We start from the raw sequence: 25,766 nt of genomic DNA on the forward strand, positions 1-25,766 counted from the left end.
TTTCCCATTTCTACTGTCCTCCTTTTACAAATTATGTAACAAGTTACAGTGTTTTATTTCTTAATACCAGTGACACACACTGGCCTTTCCAGGATACACAGTAAAGCGACACTACTCTCAAGCTGGATCCAGGATTGTTTTGCCTTTAACTTTCCCTCCGTGCTCTCCATTGCCAGTCTCAGTGATGGACAGCTGGCCAAGGGAGATAAGGTCTAGAACTCCAGGCAGACAGGAGGAGCAGGCAGCACAGCATTGCAGTGTAGCTTTGTAGCTGTCAAGCCTAGCAGAGAGGCTGCTATTACCAACTGTATAGCATCTCTTTAGGCTCTCTGACCAGGTGACATGGGGAGGAGAATAGATGACATGTAGATTCAGCAAGCATGTGATACTGAAGTAGCTTTACAAAAGAAAAAAAATAGTTTTCAAATTTTCCACTAGGCTTTTAAGAGTGGTGGTTATTTTGCAGTGATTTCTAATAGGCTTTTTTTTCTCCTCTCTCTTTTTTTTTTTTTTTTAATTTTGAGGTAGATAAGACATGGAAGAAGAATAAAGAATGAAGAAGAGTAGCTAGCTAAAGCCTGTGTGGTGAGCTGGCCTTGAAAGCTTTAAGAGGTGAGCACTGAGCTTGTCTTGTGTGAGCGAATGGAAAGCTGGCTAAAAGGTCCGCATCCCATTTCAGCAGGGATTTTTAAGGACTGAAGAGGTGGAAACGAGCTAATTGGGCCAGTGGAACACAAGACTGCAGCAACAGGGACAAAGTAGACACAGCTGGTCCCAAGGGGACAGAGGGCAGACATCCCCATGGAGCCCTTGGAGCCTACTGGCCAGGAAGGACACGGGGCACTAACACGGGTTCACAAGCACACAGAGGCTTGCCGCTTCCCCTTGCCTTTGTCACCATTGGATACAGCAGTCTGCTCCTCTCCTCTGGCCTCTGTACGCAGGTATTGTTATTGGACTGGGAGGCTAGGGAAATCTAAATCCCAGCTTAATAATCAGTGAACTGGATGTGGGGCTCGTTTTCCCACCTGTTTAAATGACAGACAAGCAGTGTCTGAGACCCAAGCAAAGCTGTAGCCAGCATCTGGGGCCTTCCTCTTCAAATGAACACACCATTGGAGGCCAAGTGTTAGTAGCTAAACTTCAGAGTTACAGTGAAGTGAAGCTACAGGTGAGCTCACACACACAACTGGTGGGTAAGGAACCCTTAATGAAGTTAAGCAATCTACTCTTAGCTCTGATTCGTTCTTCGATCGTGCCAACACACTTTAAGACTGAAATCATTTAGATGCCTCAGTTTCTCTCAGGTCTAAGAATAAACATTTGTTACAACACCCTTCATGACAAGGAAAATCACACATAATGTTCTCGTGGGTTGATGTAGAGCCTCTCGGGGTTGCGTGGGTGATGTTGGTGAGGGCTTCGGTCTTGGTGGCACATCTGGCTATAAAGGGGGCACATGCGTTGAGTTCCATCTTCTTGCATTGCGCTCTCATCCTCATAGTCAAATCTCCTGCTAATTGGTCCATTCTAGAAATTCAAACATTGCTTACATTAGCAAAGACACTGTTTACATTTCTTTTAGGACACTGGTGAAAACAAGCAAAAGTCAAATTCACTCAAGGCCATGACCCTGACCCTACCCCTCAAAGGAACTAGATGGAAAATCACCATGGTGCAGTCATTTGGTGCCCACGGCACCCGAGTAAGAGGAGTGGCGCCTTGTAACTACAAACTGTAACTGTAACCTACAAACGCTGAGGAATTTTAGGATTTGAGGTTTGGAATTGGGTCCCACTAAGGTCAGCTAGGGGAAGCCATGGTTGTGAATGTCAGGAGCCTCTCAAATAGCGCTCTGGCTTGGAAGGAATATATGAGATAGTCAGAGAGTTAAATCAAACAAAACAAAAATAAACATCAAGATTCAGCACTGGGGGATTAGGGCATGGACAAAGCAAAAGGAACTGGCATTTGACCATATGTCTGATCAAAGGGAGATTTAAAAACACTGCCCAAAATAGCCTCTCTCTTCACCTTTCCTTCTGACTTGACCTTGAGCCACAGCTGACACTTAACTCTAGACCGAACTGCATCTGATGCTCTGTGGTATTTCTGAAATGGCCCTCTCTGCCTTGGGTACTGGTTTCACACAAAAGACAGCTGCTTCTTAGATTACTTAGCAGTGTTCTTTAGATTACTTGCAAGAAGAAGCAAATTTGAAGCCTTTCTCAAGTCATGTACAGACATTTAAACAGAGAGCAATGGATAAGATGAACGGTTATGACCATCTGATAGAATGGCAAAGGATACCTGCATGAGTACAGCACGAGCCTTACTTACAGAGGGCTGAAGACCACAAGCTCCTTTCTCTTTGAACTGAGTCTGCAAAGGCAAGTGTTCAGTCTGGAAGACATTAAAAGACACACACCTGTGAAGCACCAACACATGAACCAATACCAGGCAGGCTCCCGGGTACAGGGAGCCAATCGTGACTTGCTAAATGTCTACCAATGGAGAGAAATATTCTCCAGAAGGACGGAAAACATAAACATCTACATATTCTCTCCCCTCACCCAACCTGTCTTGGCGTCTCCAGGGAGAAAATATCCAGAACATGTGATACACAAGAATTAGGGCGAACTGAGAATATATGACTTCAGAGTTTAAGCACCGAAGGTCTTCAGTCTTTCCCCAGTGGAACAGTCCGGTGCCTTGAATCAGGTAATGACAAGCCTTTATCTGTGGTCATTCGTGTGACCATTCTTTTCTCCCCGATTCCTACCTCATCACTTTGAACATCACCTCCACTGCAAAGGGCTCTTTCTTAGCCCCCTCTGCCTGATACATTCAAGTGCCACATCATTTGTAAGGCCCTCTATCAGCCTCATGTGAAGGCAGCCATCAGAGCATATACAACACTACTGTTTTCTCATCAGTCTCCTGAACAAGATGGAGTGCTGGAAGGAGTCTCGTACTCTCTCACTCATCTAACTCACACACGTCATTCTATAAAACTGGTTTCCCTTGAGGTTGCTGAGTTTGAGGAGACCACCGCACTTATGGTAAAGATTCTACAAAGCTAATCACTCACTCCCTGACAATGAGAAAGAAGATGCTACAGACCAAAGCCAAATTATCTTCCTCTACTTTTACTCATGTTGAAAGCCATTCGGTGTTTACTCCTATCTGACTTAACATCCTGGTGGCTATCAGGAACTTTGAAATGCATTTTCAGCAGACCACTGGCTTCCCCTTAGCCCAAGGGCCAGAGACTGTCATCAAGTAGCATCAAAGAACACATACATGTGACACCCACCCATGCAAATACTTGGATTTAGAACTTTCTTCTGTAGCTAACAAAATCTCAAATTCCTGCTTCCACCATGTTTGGGGGAATCTGAATCTAAGTTCCAGGCGATCGTCACTCATGTCTGACTCCACATTAAACCACCTCTTATTTGCTTTGAAGTACAAACTGTGTTTTCCTATCAACAGTATTTTCATGTGACTAAGTCAGGGGTTCAGCATGATTAAAGTATCTCATCTCACAGATGGTTAGCAGACTGTGACTCAAGTGTAGTTACATCTGATTCTAAGTTTTTGAGGCTTACGGCCCTTGCTTCTAGCTCCATGCCTACAGGAGATTGTCTGCAAACACAATAAGAGGAAGACTGAATGCCCTGTGTGGCTATATCTACTAACATGTCTTTGCTCTGCTGTCCCTTTGGTCTGGAAGGTTTACCCCTTAAGCTCTGGTGAGTGAAATACTCCCCCTGTATGGTGGCCTGACTAGACTCATGCTTCCCTATTTCCCAGAGCCTTTCTGTTCTACAGCCAATTATTTCACTCAGCTTTCCCCACTGTTCTCTGTGCATCTTTTATGCCTCGTCTCATAATTTGCCTTCTGTTATAGTCTTGAACATTCGTCATTTTCAACTCCAGTTGAAATACTGAACCTGTCTGGTCTGCTGCGCTGACTGAATATTTGTCCTCCCCCAAGACCATTTCTGAATCCCAGTCTGCAGTGTGATGGTACCAGCAGGTGGGTCACTGGAAGAGGTGACGCCATGGGGGTAGGCCTCTCATGAATGGGGACAGTGCTGCCTTATCAGGCACTGAAGAGACTACAGAGTTCTCCTCTAAACTATGAGATTACAGAGAGATGGCCATGTCAGGTGAAGGTTTATTCCCCAGGCACCGGATCTTGCAATACTCAACCCCCAAGAACTAGGTGATGCTTCTGTGTGTCGTGAGGTCCCTTTTATGGCTTGGTTTTATAGCAGCTCAAACAGATACAACTCTTCATTCATTCCTGTATCCCACCCTGTCTTCTGTAGTAAGTTAATAGTTAATGAACTGATTAGAAGCTAAACTCTGATTGGTTCTTGGTCTCCTGTGTCAAGGCTAGCCATATTATAAATTATCTCTGAGAAGCGACCTCCCCTTAGAATCATCTGCAACATGATGCGAGGATGATCTTCACACAACCAGATGACATTAACAACATAATACATACTGGTAATAAATTCTAAGCAGGTCATCTTAATAGACCTGTGGCCAGTCATGTAGAAACCTTGAAATTCAATACTATGTAGCTGTCATATTTGATTTCTTAATTTTTACAGTGAATGCATATCTTGTATCTGGCTTAAGGCAAAGCAGCATGCTTAGTGGTAAGGACCCGGAGTTCCTGGGCATCCTGCCTTCTGGAGCTTGGCTTTAGTTGACTGTTGGATATCACTCCCCTCTCCTAGTGCCCAGGTCTCACCTACTATCCCATCCAGCAATGTCATGGTCTTCTACCCCTAAAAGAGACAGCACTGGCTTAGGAAAGGCCAGAGTCAGAAGTGTGTGCCCTTCCAGTACACAATTTGGCAGGTCCCCAGAGTCCATGTCCCAGCAAAAGCAAGGGTTTTACTCAAGCCATGCTGGGTACGTAGCATCACCACCACAATCTTCACAAATTATTTTCTTGCTCATGGTCCAAGGAAAGGGGAGTTGAAAACTAGTATCTTAAAGCAAAATTAGTATTTTCCTTAGCTTCTTTGCTTTTCTAGAGGACCTCTGTATATGTTTTCTTTCTATTTCTTTTTACAGATGATTAAGAAATTGTTCTGTGTCACTCATAATAAAGTGTAATTTGATAAAACAGTAGGTAACAGCTCTCCAGAGAGGGCAGGCATAGGTTTTCTAAATCAATTAGGTCAATTAATTTTTCTGAAGAGGTATCTGGATGTCTTTATAAAATACATCTTATTTATAACTTCATTTGTTTGTCTTCTAGGATCCTCTATGCTACAGTAAAACCTAAACCTATTTGTGTTGATTTTTAGAAAAATAAGTCAGTAAAAGCCACCCAAATGTACGGTGTCTTTTCTTAGCACCAAGGAACCTCTGACAAAGTCCTGCTACCGTCCACCCACACTGTCATCTGCAGCAGTCTCGCCTGTCTAATAGTCTTATTCAGTTTCTATATCTAATGTTCTCAGAGGAAGAAAAAGGAATTCGGTGATGGACTAAGCTGCCCTAACTTCTGTAAAGACATAAAATCTACCCAAGTAAAGGCAACCAGCAATGTCTGGAGGTTATTCCTCTTCTGTATAAAAGAGTACAATCGTGTAGAAAAATGAGAAGAGAAAAAGTGCAAGAAAGAAAACTTTTAGGATGACTCTGGTGAGATGTGTACAAGATGCCCACCAGCCCAGAGTTTGCCTGCTCCTCCTATTGGGGGCAGTGTGTGGAAAGAAGAGCTGCCATCCTCTCTGAAAGAGACATATTTTACAAAAAGAATATGGCTGTAGCTTTTACAGAGAATTGGAAGAGCACGTCTTCCCATTCACTCTACAAAATTCCAGATGGTGATTTTCACATGACCAGGAAATCTGTCATCACCCTGTCTTAGCAGTATGCTGCTAACCCTCTCCCTGTGTCACCAGAAAAACACATGAATGACTCCTGCAAGCCAAAGTTAGGACGTGCATTAAGCTTGCCAGGGCAAGGGAACTGCAGAGGCTAAAACGTACTTTGTTTCAATATAAATACATAAAAGAACCCCTGGCTTTATGACTAATATAGAGTTGCTACCTTTTCCTATGGTAGGAGATAGGAAATTAACCAAACATTTAATAACACAGACCTGACCCCAAAAGGAAGTACCTAGACTTTATCCCATATCTGAAGTATTTATCAATCATATACTTCTGAACATCCATGAGTCTGCAATGCTGAAATTGAGTTTATAAATTAATAAACTGATTTTCATGGCTCAGTTTTATGCACCTATAAAAGTTGGGTGGGAAATACAGTTTTCATATACCTCACCTGTCCCCTCCATTGTGGGTCTGAACCTCAGCTCCAGGACAACTTCCGGCTTTACTGTGGCTCATTTGTTACTTTTGCACACACTTCAGAAGTCTGTGGCAGTGCACCTTATTTGGTTGTTGACAGGTATCCAATAGCATGGAAGCATCACTCTAGCATCACACATAGAATAGACTGTCATCGCAACCCCCCTGTCTGCTGTCTTTAATACAGCTGTGAGCCACTCTGGGTGCTGGGAATCAAACCCATGTCATCTGGAAGAGCAGCCAGCACTCTTAACTACTTAGCCATCCCTCCAGCCTTTAAACTGTCATTTCAAAACCACACTCCTCTTTTTTCAGGCTTTCCCCTATCATGTGCTAACTGATAGCCACCCCACTGCCACTGCCACCACCTACCCTTCCTGGCATTGTTGAGAGGACGCAGAATGGCCAGCCACCCCACTGCCTATAATGGCATTGATTTTCTGACTGAGGCCTGGCCTCCTTGGTCAATGCTTTCTGTCCTCTGCCATACCATTATTGTGTGTGTGTGTTTTATCTGTGTAGATTGTACCTCTTTCTCTGATCAGCTTTAGGTTAATACCTAAGATAATCTGTAAATATACTTTTCAATGAACTTCTAATAAACAGACAATTCTGGGGGCACAGAGACCCTAGCCATTTTTTTCTGAGCTGGATGTTTGCTCCAGGACTCTCCTGGGCTGTTCGCCACATGGTACCATGTGTCTGCTGGCATCCTGTCTCCTCCCATTATGTCACGTCGGTAAAATGACTTCAATTCTATTGAAATAGCTCGCCCTAGTACTTTTTCTATAGACCACCAAGTGAGTCTCCAGTTATGATGGTTTATACCATAAACCATGAGTCAAGTCCACAGAACAAGAATTTCAAACATTAGACAATTATTTTGCATAAAGGGAAAATTCTGGGGAAGATTGTACACAGAAGCACACATTCGCACGCGTGCACACACACACACACACACCTCGAGTGAACCTTTGATTACCCTGACTTCTCTGTTGCCTTCAGGAGAGGATGATTCATGATGAACTCACAGGGAAAAGTTCTACTTTTAGGTGAGCTGAAGTGTCTAGAATCTGGAGAAGGCAACTGAAAATGAGAATCAGAAAAAGCTCAGATCCAGGCACAGAGAGAGTTCATCTGGCTCAGGTCAAGTCTAAGCATACATGGATCAGACAATGAATGGGTACTAGAGGAGGAGGCAGATATTGATAGAGACCTATGATCTTGTCACTCCTAGAGCCCTATTAAAGCTGAGAAATGCTCAGGTTGTAACCAGCCAAAAGTAGAAAAATTACCTCTCAACGTGATACTGAAGTACTCCATTTTGGATACCACAAGAAAAGAGGTTTACATTGGCTCCCTGTCCTGTCGGTATATGTGAGGGGCTGTACCTATTGTCGATCTTCTTGCTAATAGAGGCTGAGACAACACAGGGAATCACATGGCAAGTGACAGGGAGTGCACACATGGCATGTCTGGTTTCCGTCTTTCCATAAAGCCACCACTAAACGGATTTTGTTATGGGGATCCTTTTTAGTGGCATTATCTAATCTTAATCATATCTCAAAGCCACCCCTCAGCAGCATAGCTGCACTGCATTTCCAGCCTCTTAATACAGTGAGGATTAAATTTCAACATATGAAGCATTCAGAGATACAGAACACATACCCAAAACACTTAAGAGACAAGAACCTGTCCTCCTTAGAGGTAAGGATAAGCTTCTAGGACAAACAGAAGCTTCTAGAAGATGAAGTTGATTTTTTACGTTCACACTGCCAGAAAATAACACAATTCTTACTAAGGAATAACTGTAACATTTACGATGCCCAGTGCCTAAGTGATATCTACCGGCCATGAAAAAAGTAGATAAAGTCAATAAAAAAATTAACCTGGAAATGATAGATACACTTTCATGTGTCTACCATAAGCCAGATATCGTGGCTCACACATATAATTCCAGCACTCTGAGAAATCAAAGCTGGAAGAGGATTAGTTCCATGCCAGCCAGACTACACATGGAGATGATCACAAAAACGTTATTATCCATACACTCACAGCTACAAAGAAAATGTGAGCATTAATAAAGATAAAGCGGGATGAAAGAGAATTGAAAAGCTAAAGTGGAAAATCGTTTTAGGTGTCCTCATAGCCAATTAGACACTGGGTGTATACAAGTATACAGTGAGTATATATGTGCATAAAGAAACTATCAATGCAAACAACAGAGTGGAAAGAGAAAGTTAGCAAGCACTTCCAGTTTGGGTTAAAAAAAAGTCTGTATTTCTAAAAGGTCAATACATCCTAAAAAGAATTGAAATATTTAATATTACCCAAACATATTGCAGGATCCAATTGCTGAAAAATCAATATTAAAGACATAATCAAAGATATTGCTAGAAGAAAAATGGGATAAGATATGCAAAAATTATGCAAGAATTATCCCTCGCTTTTTATCAGCAATAAAGGAAAACATGAGAGACAAGAGAGTATGCAAATTCAATTTGAATGTGTGTGATGAAAAAAATTAAACTGGATATCAATTGTAAGCCCCACAGAAATGTTAAATAAAAACAGCGAAATGAAGAAATTTCCAGACAACCAAAAGCTGAGGTATTTTGTGCTCAGATCATCTCTATCACAGAAGTGTTATAGAAGGATTCTCCGTGTTGAAGAAAACCGACTCCAATAAGAACTTTGACATTTCAAAATTATATATTACGGTTTAAGAAATAATGCAGTAAGAATGGATTACCAAGTTTATATAACACATGAAAAACAAACTAAACTATTATTCGATTATTCTAAGACTACTAAGGGGAGTAAGGAGGCAGAAGTGAAGATCCTGTAATATAAAGTTGTGTAATATTATGTTAAAAGTAGAGCACAGCATTTCTGTTTTCTTTTTTGTTTCTGTCAGCTTGACCTAGGCCAGTGTTATCTAGGAGAGAACCATAATGAAGAAAATTCCTTCATAAGCTTGGTCTGTGGCAAGCTTGTAGAGTATTTTCTCCATTAGTTACTGATGTCACTAGTGTGCTAGTGTACAGCTGAGGCCGGTAAGCAGCCTCCTCCACAGCCTCTGCTTCAGTTTCAGTCTCCAAGTTCCTATCCAGAGTTCCTGCCCCACCTTCCCTCAGTGATGGGTGTGACTGAGAACTGTGAACTGGAATTAGCCCTTTCCTCTCCAAGTCGCTTTTGGTGAGAGTGTTTATCATAGCCACAGAAACCCTAACTAGGACAGTAAATTCAATCCACAGAAAAACAGTAAAAATAAAAATATGTGACTAATAATTCAACAAAGAAGGTAATAACAAATGACTCACAGAGTATGGAGGAGAGAGGAAAGGATGAGGGATAAACAATCGACAGAACACATTTAAGAAATAAGTTGTGAGGTTAAACCCAACCATAGGAATAAGAATGGAGTGCATATAGAAACGAAAGACGAGAATTTTTAGAATGACTACAACTCATCCAACTGACATGATTTATATAAAATTCATTTGTGATACAAAGAGGGTATCAAAAAGCAAAGGAAGCACTGTGTGGAGGTTGTCACCTGCAATCCCAGCACTTGAAAAGCAGGAATAGGATTATGCAAATTCAAGGGTTAGCCTGGGCTATAAAATAAACTGTAACTTCACACCCACACCCTTCTTCTTTCCTCAAAACAAGAAGGAAAAGCCATACTGTGAAAGCATGAGCCATTAGAGAAACATTCAAAGTGTTTAAAAACTGGAGTGACTATACTATACCAGGCCAAGTGACTTCAGATAAAGGACATTACTAGAAATAAAGGAGTAGTTTTCAAAGATGCTGGAAGGATCAGTGTGTCAGGAAAATACTACTCCTCCCCCCCCCCGAACACCCCCAAGAAGCCACAGTTTATTAAACAAGAAGTCGGGTGCCTGCCCCACAAGTTGTTGGTCAGAGAGGTCCCAGAGGGCCCGAGGCCGATGTGGGTTTTGCCATTTCTTTTGGTTGTACACTAGAACTTGATGGAACAGCCTGTTGTTGAAGACACGACATACTTTGGCCACAGAGCATGGAAAAATCAGTGTGGATGTGGGCTGGATGCTTACTCTTACTGGCTGGCTTTCATAGAGCTGGATGGTTTACTCTGCAGGAGGGAACAGGTCTAGTGCCATAACCTTACCTAAGAACTTGTAGCTGAGGAGGTCATAGCTCAGCCAAACCAACATAGTATCAACCCGCCTTCTAAATATTTGACATTCATGGATGCGTAGAGCCCTCAGCTCCAGCAGAGAAGCTTCTGACTGCAGTGCACAGGGGTTAATAGAGAGACTCGCAGTCAAAGTGTAGACAACTAGTGACTGAAGTGCTCAGCACTTTGTGTCACTCTGCCCTCACTCCCAAGGTGCAGGGAACATCATGGGAAAGGGGACAGAAGGGATCTCAGAGCCAGAGGTTGGGTGAGGATTGCTGCAAAGCAGCATGCACAGAACTGCTAGAGCATTGGTTACCAGACTAAGATCATGCCCCTCCACATTTCACCACGGATGTGGGCAAGACTCCTGAGGCCCTACCTTGTGGGTCAGTGGACCGTGCCAGGAAACTTGGCAAGGTAGAGTGGGTTTAGAAGCCGCACCACTCCTGACCAGATCCCCACATAAAGAACACAACCACTGGTCAAGTGTTATAGAACACAGAGTTCCCCATGCTGATGAGGTATCTAAATGGGCCCAGAGGGTTTAGCCAATAAGCTTCCCTTCCTGGACAGTCCTCGTTCTCCGACTCCTTGAGCCCTGTATCAGTGCTTCCCCCGAGCAGTGTAGGGTGAAATGTAGCCTAGCTTTCCGAGTTTTATCTGCCTGAGCAAAGTTCACACACCCCAGTAGCTAGACAGAATGTAGAACTACACCACCTTACCCATGAGGCCTCACTTCCAGAAGTAGGTTCTCCCTTGGTCTTTGGACCTCCCCAGCCTCAGGTTCTTAGCTAGGTTTACAATACCAGGCAGGCATGAGTTCCCTCCTAGAGCCTGAACCCTCTGCTACCATGAAAGCAAAGCAGTAGAGAGTGAGAGTCAGACTTAGGAAGTCCCGCTCCCTGGGGGGGCTTCTGACAGGTAATGATGGTCAGAAGAAGGGGTGTCACTTTCTTCAGTGCTTTGGTCCCTGAGGAATTATGTGTGCTTCAGTGAAGTATCCCCCAAGCCATGCTCATGGAGGCAGCCCTATTTAAACTCAGTGAGTCATTCAGTCAAAGAGACAGGGAAAGAGGAGGAGGGAGACATGTTGAAAAGAAGGGTTTCAGCACGAAAGGAAGTGGGGGTGGGAGAGGACATTGGGGGAGGGGTGCAAAGCACTGAAATTATTATACGCATGTAAGAAACTGTCAGATAATAATAATTTTTAAAAAGGGACCAGGGCATAAAGAAGAGATGACAAAGCAGTCCTCAATCCACGTGCACCAGCCCAATAGGAGAATTACAAAAATACATGAATAACTTACTGACAAGAGTTAAAACAAGACAGATATACTCATATATACAGCTGGAACGAATACTCCTTTCTTATCGACTGAAAAAAGATATCTTATCGGTCACCAACTCTATGAACCATCTTGACCCAATTGGCATTGGTAGAAGACTATATCCAACCACAGCACAATGATAATTACAACAGTGCAGCAAGACAGACCATGTGCTGGGCTTTAAAAAGTCTCAGCATGGAGGGACTAAAATTCTATAGTCATTCTTATAGACATTAATTCTCACTAGAGATATGTATGTATATGATGCTAGAGAATTAATGGGAGGTTAATATTAAAATATTTTAATTATTTTTTATTTATATTAATTTTCATAATTTACTAATTTACAAGCATTTCTAAATAACTGATTGAAGAAGAAGAAGACAAGGGAAACTAGAAAAGACATTTCTCTGTGTGTGTGTGTCTATTCATTTACACATTCATTTGCTGAGACACATGAATGTGCATGGGTGTTTGGAGGCCAGCAGTCATCCTTAGAGACACTCTCTACATTCTTTTTGACAAAGTTGCAAATGAGCATGAAGGTCAGGGTGGCTAGTCATGGAGCCTCGGAGATCTGGGACTCAAACCTAGGACTTGCCAATTCCCACTCTCATATTCTGAAGTTAATGTAATAAAATTGTCAAACCATGTAGGATCTCAAACAAAGAATTACTTGTACTTTAAGTGTTCAATCTAGAATACTGCTACTTTTAAAATTAAACCTAAAGGAGGGAGGAAAGAAACAATAATAATGGGAAATTAGTAAAAATGGACAAACTCTTAGACAACTTATAAAACTATAAACTGCCTCTTTGAAAAATTAGTAAAATTGGAAACTCCCAGCAAACATAAAACACTGGAAATGCAAATTAAAACTATTTGCATTACTAAACTCACCCCATTAAATTAGTAGGACAAAATCATGTTATAAACAATTTGATGGTAAATTTCAACAACCTAGATGAAAAAGACAAATGTCTTCAAGATACCAACAAAATCCTTTGCAGAAGAAATTTCTAAGGAGATGGGCTTACTGTTAAGTCCTATTAAACATTCAAAGACAGACTAGTACTAGTCTGAACTTCTTCCTTAGATGGGGACAAAGAGGACATGACAATCCTCTTGTGAGACTGGCATCAAAATCAGCTAATAAACTATTCACAGTATTCCCAGAAGTTAAATCAGAGCAGTCTTCAACAACGAAGTGATTTTAAAAGTTCATGTGTGTGTACACACACACACACACACACACACACACACACACACGAGTAATAAGATATATTCCTTCAATATGAATGAATCTTGAACACATCATGTTGATCAAGAGTATTAGATTCAGGAGAGCACACTGATTCCTTTTACATGTGGGTGTTGACAAAAGGCATACTGCAGGAGAAATCGCATCAGTGCCTGCTCAAGAGAGATGAGTGTGTGGAAGGTGGTGGGCCAGATGATGATGAGGAACACTATGTGACAAATGTTTCTGGTCACTGAAATGGTCTTGGGTGGGGCGGGGATTATAGAATTCATACATCTGTTGGTGTTTATCAAAGTTTACACTTAAAATGCAGCATTGTTACATAAGGTATACTTCAATGAAGTTGACTTTTAAAAGGCCCTATTTCCATTTTATCAAAGCTGTTCCATTTTGGAGGAACTCAACTGAAGAGATTAGGAAGCCATTCACACAGTATGGCATCTGCTACAATAAAGCAAATTCTCAGTTACAACCTGGTCTCTGACCGAAACTTTCTGTTAATGTATCCAGGTGTGTTCTCGTATTTTAATGACAGAGTTGTTAATCTTTGCAGATGTTTTCTCCATGCTAAGAGAAAAATACAAAAGAACTGGCTATCATACATAATTAATAATGTACAGACTCTTCAAAACATGAATGATATCTTCCAACCTGTTAAGTACCTTTCTGAAATGAGACAAAACCTAGTTGGTGTGGTGGAGGATATCTTTAATCTCAGCTACTTGGGAATGTAAGGCAGGAGAATGACTTGAGCTGAGGAATTAAGTTCAGCCTGGACATCACAGAGACACCCTGCGAGAAATCAACAAAAGTCCTAAATAAAACTGCTAGCCAAAGTTCAATTTCTCTCTCACTGCTATTAGTTGTTATGTGAGAGGCTGATCATGCAGGAGCAACACCCGTATTGATGGGATTCTAATTGCGCAGCGCTCACATTGATCAGGCACCTGTTTAACAAGGTAAGTGATTGGTATGCTCTCATGACAGTCATCCAGATGGTAACTCACTCACAGACTGTCTACTCATATTCAAGACCCTCAGTGTTTTGGAGACTGGGTGGCATCCGTAGACAGTGCTCATGAGTGATCACAAGAGGCCTATGACAGATGATAATTTGTACTTCTGTAAAGACAAACTGGAATCAAGACCAAAGAGGTTTTCTTGATGGGACTTATTTAACCAGCTGCCAAGCTCAGGAACCACTCAATAGCCACCCTTAGCTTTTATTTTCAACTTGACATATCATTTTTATAAAAATACAAAGGTATTTGGGGATGTAGGGCTTTTGAAAGATTTATGGAATGCCTTCTGAATGCTTGTAGCAGGTGACATGTCACTAAGTTTGGACTTTCCCCCTTATTTCTTCTTTTAAAATTAATTCATGGTTCCCCGGTATACGCAATGAACCATGCTCACTGTAGACTTTGATCCCACATTTCACATAATAACTGTGTGAAGTCTCAAATACTGGGGGTTTCTCTGCATGTAGCCCCTCTTTTCCAACATGTGGCAGGTAAGGTTGGCCTCCATGTACTCCCTGGCAGTTCTCATCTATCAGCACCTTCCTTAGTTTAGTAAGAGACTGGCAGAGGCTCTCTGAAGCCTTGAATGGTGCTGTCAAGGAGCAGGGCTCAACAAAACCTTGCAGAGGTGCTTTGGACACAGGGGGCCTGCTCTCTGTCCCACTCTCTGTAAGGGATTCCCACAGATGATTTGGATATGAGATGGCAGCTAGGAGAGAAACCTTAGGTTCTGAATTGCTTCCTGCAAAGAGGAGGAGACAGAGCTGTGGACAGGGAGGAAAGTCCATAGAAGCAGGCTCTCAGCCCGTGGTATTCTACAGAGTTGTTAAAATAAAAGCCAGGAGAGAACAAGAACACAAAGCCTGGCTCAGTGATGTTCCTTGGTCAAGAGAGCCACCACCAGCCATGTATGTCTGTGGTAAGCAAACACTTGGGATTTGTAACAAATACAAAGGATTCTTCCTTTACTGGGGCCATCCCAATGCAACTCAAGAATATAGGTTTCAAAATAAAGTTCCATACAAATTTAATGTGTACTTTCTTGAAAGCATACCTACACCAAGGTATGCTCAGGCAGGCCTTGACAGAGATAATGTAGATGTCATATGTTTTTATATCCTATAAATATACTATAAAATATTATTAATATTTATAATAATTATAAATATTGTAATAAAATTATTCCCATGTTATACTTGAAGAAACTGAGGCAAATGTTCACATTTGTAGAGTGAAGACTTAAATTCATGTTGATGTACTATCACATTGGCCTGTGTCTCCAACCACCATTGGAAACAGCCTGTCTCAAGAATATCCAGCTCTCCAAATTTGACTTAGAAAATCAGAGCACGAATGGTGAGATGGCAGAGTGTCCAAGGACGGATCCTAATGCTCAGTCTTTGGCAGCTTAAGGTCATCTTTATCTCATCAGATAGAAGGTAGGGCATGAGTGCCGTCACACCACCTACCTGAGCTAAAGGCTCTGGAAGGGAGACGGTGATAAGCTTCCCATGAGTGAGCATGAAACTCATGGGGGGGTTGGGGGGGGAATGTAGAGTGCATACCTGCTAGAGGATAATGCTCTAAAACGGTGCTGCTTAACCCTCCTAATGCTGTGGCCCTTTAACACAAGAAACAAGCTTTAACAAGCTTTAACAAGCTTTAACAAGCTCCTCCTGTTGTTGTGACCCACCCCCAACCATAAAACTATTTTTGTTGCTACTTTGTAACTGCAATTTTGCTGCTGTTATAAATTGTAATGTACTTTTAGAGACAGAGATTTGCCAAAAGGGTAAAGACCCACAGGTTGAGAACCATTGCTTTGAAACAGTTTGGAGGGCAGATTCTCTCTCTGTCTCTCTGTCTCTGTCTCTGTCTCTGTCTCTGTCTCTCTCTCTCTGATTGTTTGCTTATACCTTGAAGAGAGAGAATTATTAAATTTCAATATACAATTCCTTAATTCAAGATATTATAGACTAAAATGAAAGAGTTAAAAGGAAGAAATGACCACTTGGTAATATTTTTACATATAGGTCTAAATCGTTAGACTCATTTTCAAGAGAGAAGAGTGTATACATTATGACATTTGGTACCATGAGAGTTTTCTGAAGTTGTCTCAGGCCTCTAGGGGCTTTGTTGTTGCAAATACAGAAGGAAGGGTGTGCTCTCCCTTCTCAAGGATAAACAAATACATGACTTCTGCCGAGGAGACACACTGGATTTTAATTTTTAAAGTGAAACTTGATAAGACATATTTTAATGAAATTTCTTATCTCAAGGTATAGTTTCAATTCTCATATTAAAATACACAAGATAGCAAAAGTTCACTTAAGTTGCAATATGTATGCAAAGCAAAGTGTCTAATTAAAGTGTACAGATGACACAAAGAGATAGAAAATTATTTACAAGCAAACTAGTCATCTCCACCTACCCATGAATCCTAACCATTGCCAGGGAACAAATCAAAGGGTTATACATGCCAAGGGACTCTTTCTCACTATCAATACATTATTACACATTTATATGAGAACGCTCCAGCATCTCTGCTTGGGGTTGCTTGGTTCTTTGCCCTCATATTCTAATCTCATTCTTGATGAGGCACTCTAGATATTCACACAAACTAAGCTTTCCTTTCCAAGGCTTATCTATTACATGTAATTACAGCCACGCATGCAAACGCTCTCAAGAAAAGCAAAAACTGCCTTTTCTGCATCCAGTACAGCACTGTATCTCATGGCAGTAAAAGCAGAAGTGCTTCTTACATGAACACATACCTAACCTTGGGAAAGCACACAATATCAGAGGATATAGGCCTCAAGCTATCCCAGAAATGGCTTTATGCAGAATGGTAAAATTCTCTAACCTAAGAACCAACACAAATTCCTCTCTAGAGGCCATTAGCTCATCAATATGAGCCTCAAGAAACCTCACATCTACTCTACTATCTAAGTGAGCACACCCACGAACCTGAGCCAATACGCAATACACTTGACCTGACTTCACTTTCTCATGGTTCCTCTTACTGGAACGTTATGTGGTCCAGGAATGATGTCCCTTGTCAACAATATACTCATTTACTGAGGGCATAATAAAGTTAGAAAGTGTGGGCCTGTGACAAGGCAGTACATAATGACCAGTGGACACCATTCACTTCATGTCAGTCAGGAAGCAAGCAGAGAGTAAGGAACAACCGAACAGAACAGCTCACTATCCCCCTGTGGGAGTACATCTCCAAGAACCTAATTTCCTTCTGCCAGGTTCAACCACCTCCAAGTTTCACTACAGGCTAGAGACTAAGCTTTTAGCATCTGGGTCCCAAAAGGACATTTTCAGTACAAAGTAAGAGAACAGAACACTCATGATTAAAAATTACAAACTTTGAGGGGGACCACATAGAAGATTCTTAAGTAGAAGGCAGTTTCATTTGAATCAGAGAAGTCACTGCAATGCTGGTTTTGTGCGGTGCAGCCCACCTGCAGTGACACTTGAGTGAAGAGCTCAAAGGTACCTTGTGCTGGCAGCTGGCTCAAGAGTTAAGTAACAGCAGCCTGGAGCACTGACTGGATGTGAGGCCATACACTAGTGGTTCAGGAGAAAAGGGAATTGGGTGATGCCAAGGAGAGAAATTCTTCCCCGGGACATCTGCTGCCTAGAAACGACAGGAGCCAGTCACATGATTTCCTTGTCTTCACTTCCTCCTACTTCATACTCACACGCATAACAAGTATTCATACTTGTTACACAATGGTGCGACTTTATTAGATGTTAGTCTTGCTGAGGCAAGAAATCCTGCATGCCAAGAATAAATGACAGCTAAAAGCCTTTTCGTGCAGACATAATTCATGAGTGAACAGAGTTGGAGTATCTTACTATTGGCTCCTAAAATAGGCTTACACTACAAATACGATCATGTACTTAGTCTGAGACTAGTAAATGCCGTTGTGAGACGGCATTCCATTACTTAGGAGGAAAGGGCTCAGCCAGTCTGCTAGGACATAAGCATTGCCATTATTTAACAGAGAACTAAATGGACTTCTAGACAGCAACTCAAAAATGTGTATTTGAGCCAGGAAATGGTGGCACACTCCTTTAATACCAGCACTGGGGAGGGAGAGGCAGACAGATCCAAGTGGAATACTCACCCCGCAATTAAATGCACCCCACTCCCAGGACAAGCGGCAATAGCCCTAGCCAGCAGGTGACTCTGATTAGTATTAGCCATACAGGGAGACCTCCTTGGATACCATTAGGAACCCCGAAGCACAAAGAGCCTGTCTCTTAGCCCCAAGTAGACAGTTTAAAAGCGTTGGGGTGTTGGGGAGATCTGGCTTGAAATAGGATACAAATGTTCTGTTATCTGTGAAAAGCCATGCAAGGGGAATAGCCTGGAAACTCACCGTGAGTTGCCTACAAAACCTCACATCTGTAACTCTCTACCAAGGGTGTTGAAAAGAACTCATGGGCCTGTGCTCTTCAGGAATGTATTAATCTGTTTCATGTGGGCCTTCTTTTCAATAGTTAACAAAGCAAGGTGCTTTGGAAGCAAGGACTCTGCCTGCACTCTGCTTTTCTTTCTCCCCCTTTATCACAATACTCGGAACACTGGAGGCCCGTAACATCTGAGACTGTAAGGACCAGATGATAATTTGAAATATGTATATGTTAAGGTAATTAGTCTTTCCGTGTACCACAGCCTTCAAACTATCCAAGTTTATAGCTATTTTGAGACATAATACAGTTTTATAAGCTAGCTACTCTATTGCTGTACAGGTGACTAGACCTCATCCTTAGCAAGCTTGTTTTTAACTCTAACAGATCAACTCAAGAGTTTATATGTGAGATGCTAGGCCTGTAGCATTTGTCTGTTCCTGGCTTGCTTCTCTTTATGCCATCAGTTAAGCAGAGGTGGATGCTGACCAGTATTAGCAAGGATCCACTGGTGAAAAAAAAAAAAAAGAGGGGTCCCATGGGGAACAGAGGAAGCACCAGACTAGGTGTACTGGGGTCAGGTCACACACAGAGAGGTGTCTAAGCCTCCAAATCACCCAGGTTGGGGCAAGGATTAGAATAGGACCTGAGAGACACTACTCTGACTAATGGTGACAGTGGTTATGATGATCGTGATGACAAAGATGAAGATGGATGTGGGGATAGTGACAGAAAAGACTAGGTTCCCATCATGCCTCAGAATGCACGGTTTGATCACTACCAGCTGGGGCCAAAGAAGGGAAAATCAGAGAAAGGAAACACTACAGATAGACTTAAACCGAAAAGTAGAGACGCATGCAGGCTTTATACATTCTATTACATAAAGGTCTGCAGGACCGACGTGTGTATCTGTGTGCGAGTATCAGAGCCATTACTACAGATGAGCTCACTCAGAATAAACTGGATCAAGTTCCTTCTGTCCAGGAACACAAAGGTGCAAAGGGAGGAGGAAGGTGTCCTGCTCAGCTGGAAGAGGGCCTGTACCGTAGGGCCTGGCTGCTGGGGAAATAAATGACTGTGTGACATCCCGGGCTTGTGTTTTAGACACCGCTCTGAAAGAAGGAACGAAGCTTTACAAGCCCCACAGAAAACCCTGATTAAATAGACCACGTATGATGACAGTGAAAGCAAGACCCTGGGGGTATAAGCTGCCTACAGCCTGAAATCTGACAAGATGTCAGAAAAGGAGAGGGCCTAAGTGTTATCACATGGGGAGCCTGTTAATGTGAAGACAAGGAACAGAGTCAGGTTCAGAAATCAACTTTCCTCCTTAATGGAGAAAGGCATCGTGGACCAGAATGGGTACCACAGAATGGGCGCTCTGCCTGAGTACTAAGGGCATAATGGTTTGCTCTGGACAGTCTCTCTGCACCCCCTCCCCCAAAGAACATGGAATTTGTGTGCAAGCTGTTTGGAGCAGAGGAAGAAAAGACCATGCTCAATGTGAGAGGCTCTGAAAGCTACAAAAATTGTCACCTTTCTCTGAAAATGGCTTGGAGTAGTTTGCAGAAACCATGCTTTGGGGAGTCTGAGAAACTCAGTAATACAAGGACTCAGAAAGAGTAGTATAGAATTTCACTCTGGAATTCACAGAAAACAGGAGGCTGTCAACCTGTCCACAGAAGAGCAGGTCAACAGAACAGGAGAAAAGAAAAGGGTCCACCTGATAATAAGTGGGTGGAGATTTTGCTAATGAATATTACAGGGCTATTAGGAATGAAGTTAAGTAATCTAGATATCTTTTATGTAGAATGAAATCCAGGCTAATAGACTCTTTTAATGTGAAAACATGGGTAGAACAGATTTTATTTTTTATTTCTAATCTTATTCACCAAAATTTAAACATATTTACATATTTACAGTATTTCATATGCATTTTAACTTAGCAACATCTAGGATTCTGCACTGCAGTTACAGGGTGCCTGCATGATCTTTAACATGTGTGCATGTGAGCACCCCTGTGTGCTTAGCAGAAGGTGTAAGAGCAGGAAACTAGAAAGTTAAAAGAAAGTAGACCATGTTAGAAGTAGGTGCTACATACACAAGGGAAGAGAGGTTAGAATTTAGAGCATCTACTATAGAATGTATGGAGAAACTCGTAAAATATCCAGAGTAAGGCCTATAATAAAAATCCTCAGTTGCATAAGTATTTCAAGCATATGTATATGCACATATGTATGTATGTATGCATGCATGCATGTATGTATGTTTGTATGTATGTGTACCATGTATTCATGCACATGCCTTGAGGAGGTCAGAAGCCCTCGGATATCCTGGAACTGGAGTTTCAAGCAGTTGAAATAGCAGCAATGAGGGTGCTGAAAATTCCTAATAGTTGAATCTTCTCTCTCACCCAATCCATTTATTCTAAAATATTTTAGTTGACCTGTATTCAGTTCAAAGGAAGAGAACACATAGAATACTTAAATAACTAAACCAGAAAATGTCTAAATGTTTGCTTACTTTGTGAAGTATTATTTGAAAAGTACTTCACTACAAATCTGTTTAACAGGTCTTTACCAAGGCAAGGTAGAAGACCATGTGAACTGTTCTACAAAAATGTGCCTTTACATTTTAGTATCTTTACTGTTACAGATGCAATGGACATACATCCACACATATACTAAATGCATCTGTCCATATGCATACATGTCAGTAATTTTTAAAAATTTTATTCTTATGAAGGTCCATCATGTGAAGAATAGGGTCACATGATATCCTTGTACAAACAGCTTTCTAATGCCAATACACAAGGTTGCATGGAGCCGTGTTCCACAAAGATGCTAGTCACCTCATACATAGAAGGACATGTAGTAAGTTGCAGCAGCTGAATGTCTTCTATGCACAAGCTTAGATGGTGCGGAACGCATAGCAGCAGGATTCAAGGTGCCCTCAGCTGACCAATCAGACGGTGCGCAGTTGCTCTGAGCTTTTCATCTCCAGAATCCTAAAACCCCAGTGCAAGAACCTCAGGACTTGCCTCGAAATGCCCTCAGCAATTATCTAGAAACAAATGCCCTCTCTTCTCTAAGAAAACAGATGTCCTGAGAGGCAAAAGCATCTTGGTCAGGGATCACCTGTGGAAACAAAAGCATGAATCTAAACCTATATTCCTCGACTCACAAGCCAGTGATGACAATGTGGGTGCTGGTGGGGGGCTCTACTCCCACCCTTCCAGGTGCTGATGCTAGAGAGATGGTAGAACTCTATCTAGGAGCTTACTCATTTCAAAACAGCAGTCTGCCATACAAGGTGGATATGAAGATTATGTGTTAATACACTTAGAACAATGCCTTTCATTTTAAAATGCAACGTAAGTATAAACTATAATTAGAATTAGCATATGTTTTCTCTGTTGGTAGGTAGTGAGAAAAAAAATCCCAAGCTCAGGAACTAATAGACATGATCTTGAGAAAACTGACCCCACAGATCCAGGTTGACTACACTTCAGTCTGCTTTTTGAACTTTGTTCTGGGTTCCTGTGTGCATGGTCATGGAATCCAGTTCCTCCATCCTTGCTACGATAGCCAGGCAAAATGCCTCACCTGTTAAAGCAGTGGTCCTCAACCTGTGGTTGTGACCCCTTTGGGGTTGCATATAAGATATTCTTCGTGTTAGGAATTCACATTATATCATTCACGTTATGATTCCTAACAGTGGCTAAACTAGTTATAAAGGATCATTGAAAGAATTTATGGTTGGGGCATCACCACAGCACAAGGAACTGTGCTAGAAGGTCACAACATTGGGAAAGTTGAGAACCTCCACTCTGGGTCTTCACCCTCCCCACCAGGAGGTGTCTGATGCACCATCTGGGCTTGACCTCAGCAAGAACCTTCTTAGGTCATCTTGGTCCTTGTTCTCCTGCAGTATTTTCCATCCACTGACCCCAGCCTCTTCTTTCCTATGATTCCCACTCACCCTACTGTATTCACAGTTAAGGAACACCCTGCTGGGCCCTTTGCACATTCTGATGGTCCATATGAAACTTTCCATGGCATGCCTGCTTTAACATCTATTGTTGAACAGCTTTCCTTACCAAACTCCAGAGTCTGTTTCCTTTCTGATGGGAAGACACTGAATTCCAACCTGAGTGGCTGAAATAATAAAATGGCTTCTGTAAAGCACTAAAACAGTAACTTCCGTTTAATTAACACTCAGTATGTAAAATTGCTAACAATAAAGTTATTTGAGAAAAGCTCTTAACTTTAAATTTTTTGTTTGTGAGTCTCACATAAATATATAATGTGCTTTGATCAGGAACATCCATCCCATCCCCCTCCTCCAATTTCTCCCTTCTCACCAACACCATTATTCCCTCCTCATTCCAAGTGTTTTTCGTTTCTTTTTTAGTATTGAGCCTCACATATTCCAAGCCTGCCAATCAAAAGAGATCTATCCACATACATCACTTATCAACCAACTCTTTCTTCTTTGTGGATCGTTTAAAAGGAAGCCCAGATAAGGACTGGGGCCTTTGAGTGCTTAGCTCATGTGCTATGTCTGATCTGTACTCTCAGCTGTTTAATAAACCTTACGTGCCAGTTTATAAAGTACGTGATTCTTGAACAAGACATGAAAACCTGAAAATCACCGTTAACCCGGATAGAAATCTCCAGTAACACACACAAGCGTATTACGCAAGGAAGTTGCTTTCCTTACATTAATTCCAGTTTGGGAAAATTGTCGGATGAACCCATGTAAATTTTCTACAAAGGACATGGGTAGGTGACTTGTTCTGAGTCCAGTTTGGAGATAACTCAATGTGCTGGCTGGCTGTTCTGTTTGCTCTTCATGGATTGTGTTACAAGAAAATGGACAATGAGCCTGGTAGCTATGTACTCCTTGATGACATGTAGGTCCCTTCTCTTTCTAAGGAGTTTGTATTGCGTTCTCTCATGCTCTTGGAGTTATGTGATGGGCATGGACCACTCAAGCAGGGAAGGAGAGATGCATCCAAAGCTACATTGACTCATGGGGCAAAGTTCCTCAGAGCTGTGGGGTTGGCGCCAGTGGCTGTCCTGTAACTGAGCTAGTCAACAAGCAGAGAAAGCTGCCCTGGGTAACTGCAAAGAATTGCAGCAGACCCTGGGCACAGCAATAAATGTTTGTCATCTATAAGTTCTTGAAAACATGGATAGTGGGTTTGTTTGGGATAACCAAGCTTATGCCCAATGCTGAAGGAGCCAGGAAGGTTCTGCCACATGCAGTAGTTTAGGAAGAATTTCTTTGAAGGGTGAGTTCAGGTTACTGGTTTCTGAATTACCAGTGAAATTCAATTATCTGTATTTTACCGTTAATTGTATAATTATGGAGAGCTAAAAGCTGGTTACTGTAGTAAATAAAATTGGAGCATTTAAAATGTTTTATAACTACTATTTAAAAGTCTACATAAAGATAAACAAATAAATATATTTAATTATATTATATACATTATATGTATGTAAGTTTCTTTCAGAAGAGACTTTAAAGTTATTTTATTTAACACATTTGGTTGTAACAAAAACCAGGCAATTTTCCAAATACTGTTCTGGAAAAACAATACCTTAACCAGCATTAACTTGTGATTCTGTAACTAGAGTAAGTAGAGTGTCCCACTCTGCTTGGGGTGATGCTTATGCAAAGTAGCCACAACTCAGTACCTTGTGCTTATGTAGAAAGCATCCAAGTTGGTTTTAAGGGAGTTCCCTGGCTCTCTGCTGCTGTCAGGTAATTCAAGGTTGGGAATAGTTTTGTTATGATTTCGATTATACCATGACAAATACTAAACCACATTTTGATGGGGAACCCACAGAAAGAAGATATGTTATACAATATAAGGAATGGACAAAAAGGAACATTCAGGTTAGTTTTTAAAAAAAATGGTAAAAGTCAGTCAGAGGACTTTAGAAATTCGGAAAGGTATGAAACAGTATCTTAAGGGCTGGTGTAAGCATTTAAGGCATGTACTAACAGCATATAGATAAACAGCATATACAATGATTGAGCTTAAAATGCGGAAGAGAATATTAGTGCTTACGAGGTTCCAATAGGCTCGCACAATTAGAAGAGGCTAAGGATGTAGCTTAGTTGGTGGAGTGCTTGCTTAGCATGCAGGAAGCTTGAGTTTGATCCCCAATACTACAAAAATTAAATGTGGGGGCACATGCTTATGATTCCAGTACTGGGGAGGTAGAGGCGATTGGGCCTTCCTTGGCCTTCACAGAATCTGAAGACAAGTCCACAAAAGTCCCTGCCTCAATCAATCAATCAATCAATCAAAAGAAAACTAGATTTTTAGTTTTCTGGGATCTTTATTTCTATGCACTGATGTTTTACCTGCATGTATGTCTGTGAATCATATGTGTGCCTCATGCCCATGGTGGCCAGAAAAGGGTGTCATATCCCTTGCAAGTCAAGTTACCATAGATGTGAGGCCCCGTGCTGGTGCTGGGAGCTGAACTCTGATGAAGAGCCAGTCCTCTTAACCATCTCTCCAGCCCACAGCTTGCAGTATGAACAATAGAATGGAATGTCTTGGGAGGTAATAGATTCTTCTAAGTGTTTTAAATTAAAGGCAGGGTGACTAGCTTTTGAGGTGGGACACTGTTAGATTTTTATCTAGAGTAAAAGACTGGGCAAGCCATCTCAATGGTATTTGATCCAAGGAAACTCAGTTTAGAAATGTCATATGCTCTAAGCCTTTCCTCTGGCAAATCAGCTAACAATTATATCACATTCATTCAAAATAAAACTAAACAAACAACAAACTGGAGAGAGAGTAGTTAATTATAGGAAACTACCATGAAGTCCTGGTTTACTCACTAGTAGAGAACTGAGTTACTGTGCGGAGCCCCAGGCCTTGACTACTATAGACCTTTGACATAAGGACCTCAACAGAAGGGGGCAGGAAATCCCGTGTTAGTTACTCCACTCTGTCTGACAATGGCAACCAAAGGGAGGAGAATTTCCTTGGGCTTGTGGTTTGAGGGGATCAAGTCCCATCATGGAGGAAGCAGAACCATGAAGTGACAGAGACCACAGGAAAGAGATGACTGCTGGTGTTCTCCTTTAGTTCCCAGGAAGTCCAGCTCCTGGGATGGAGACACTCACACTTGGAGGGAAGACTTCAGTTTAATCTTTCTGGAAATGCCTCAGAGACTGGTCCAGAAG

At 41.7% G+C, this 25,766-nt stretch overlaps 1 protein-coding gene across 1 annotated transcript in view; it reads right to left on the bottom strand.

Annotated features, from left to right (window-relative positions):
* Nucleotides 1–510: 510 nt before the first annotated feature.
* Nectin3 (nectin cell adhesion molecule 3) overlaps nucleotides 511–25,766 on the bottom strand; it is a 107,857-nt gene continuing 82,601 nt past the window's right edge. The window contains exons 8-9 of the mRNA XM_029470386.2: nucleotides 2,341–2,403; nucleotides 511–1,530 (exon numbers count right to left, since the gene is read on the bottom strand). Of these exons, the coding sequence (XP_029326246.1) occupies nucleotides 1,354–1,530; nucleotides 2,341–2,403 (240 nt within the window). The 3' untranslated portion in view covers nucleotides 511–1,353. The remainder of the gene's footprint in view (nucleotides 1,531–2,340; nucleotides 2,404–25,766) is intronic.

This window comes from Mus caroli, unplaced genomic scaffold, assembly GCF_978045245.1.
Source record: "Mus caroli unplaced genomic scaffold, Mus_caroli_1 scaffold_17, whole genome shotgun sequence".
Lineage (NCBI taxonomy): Eukaryota > Metazoa > Chordata > Mammalia > Rodentia > Muridae > Mus > Mus caroli.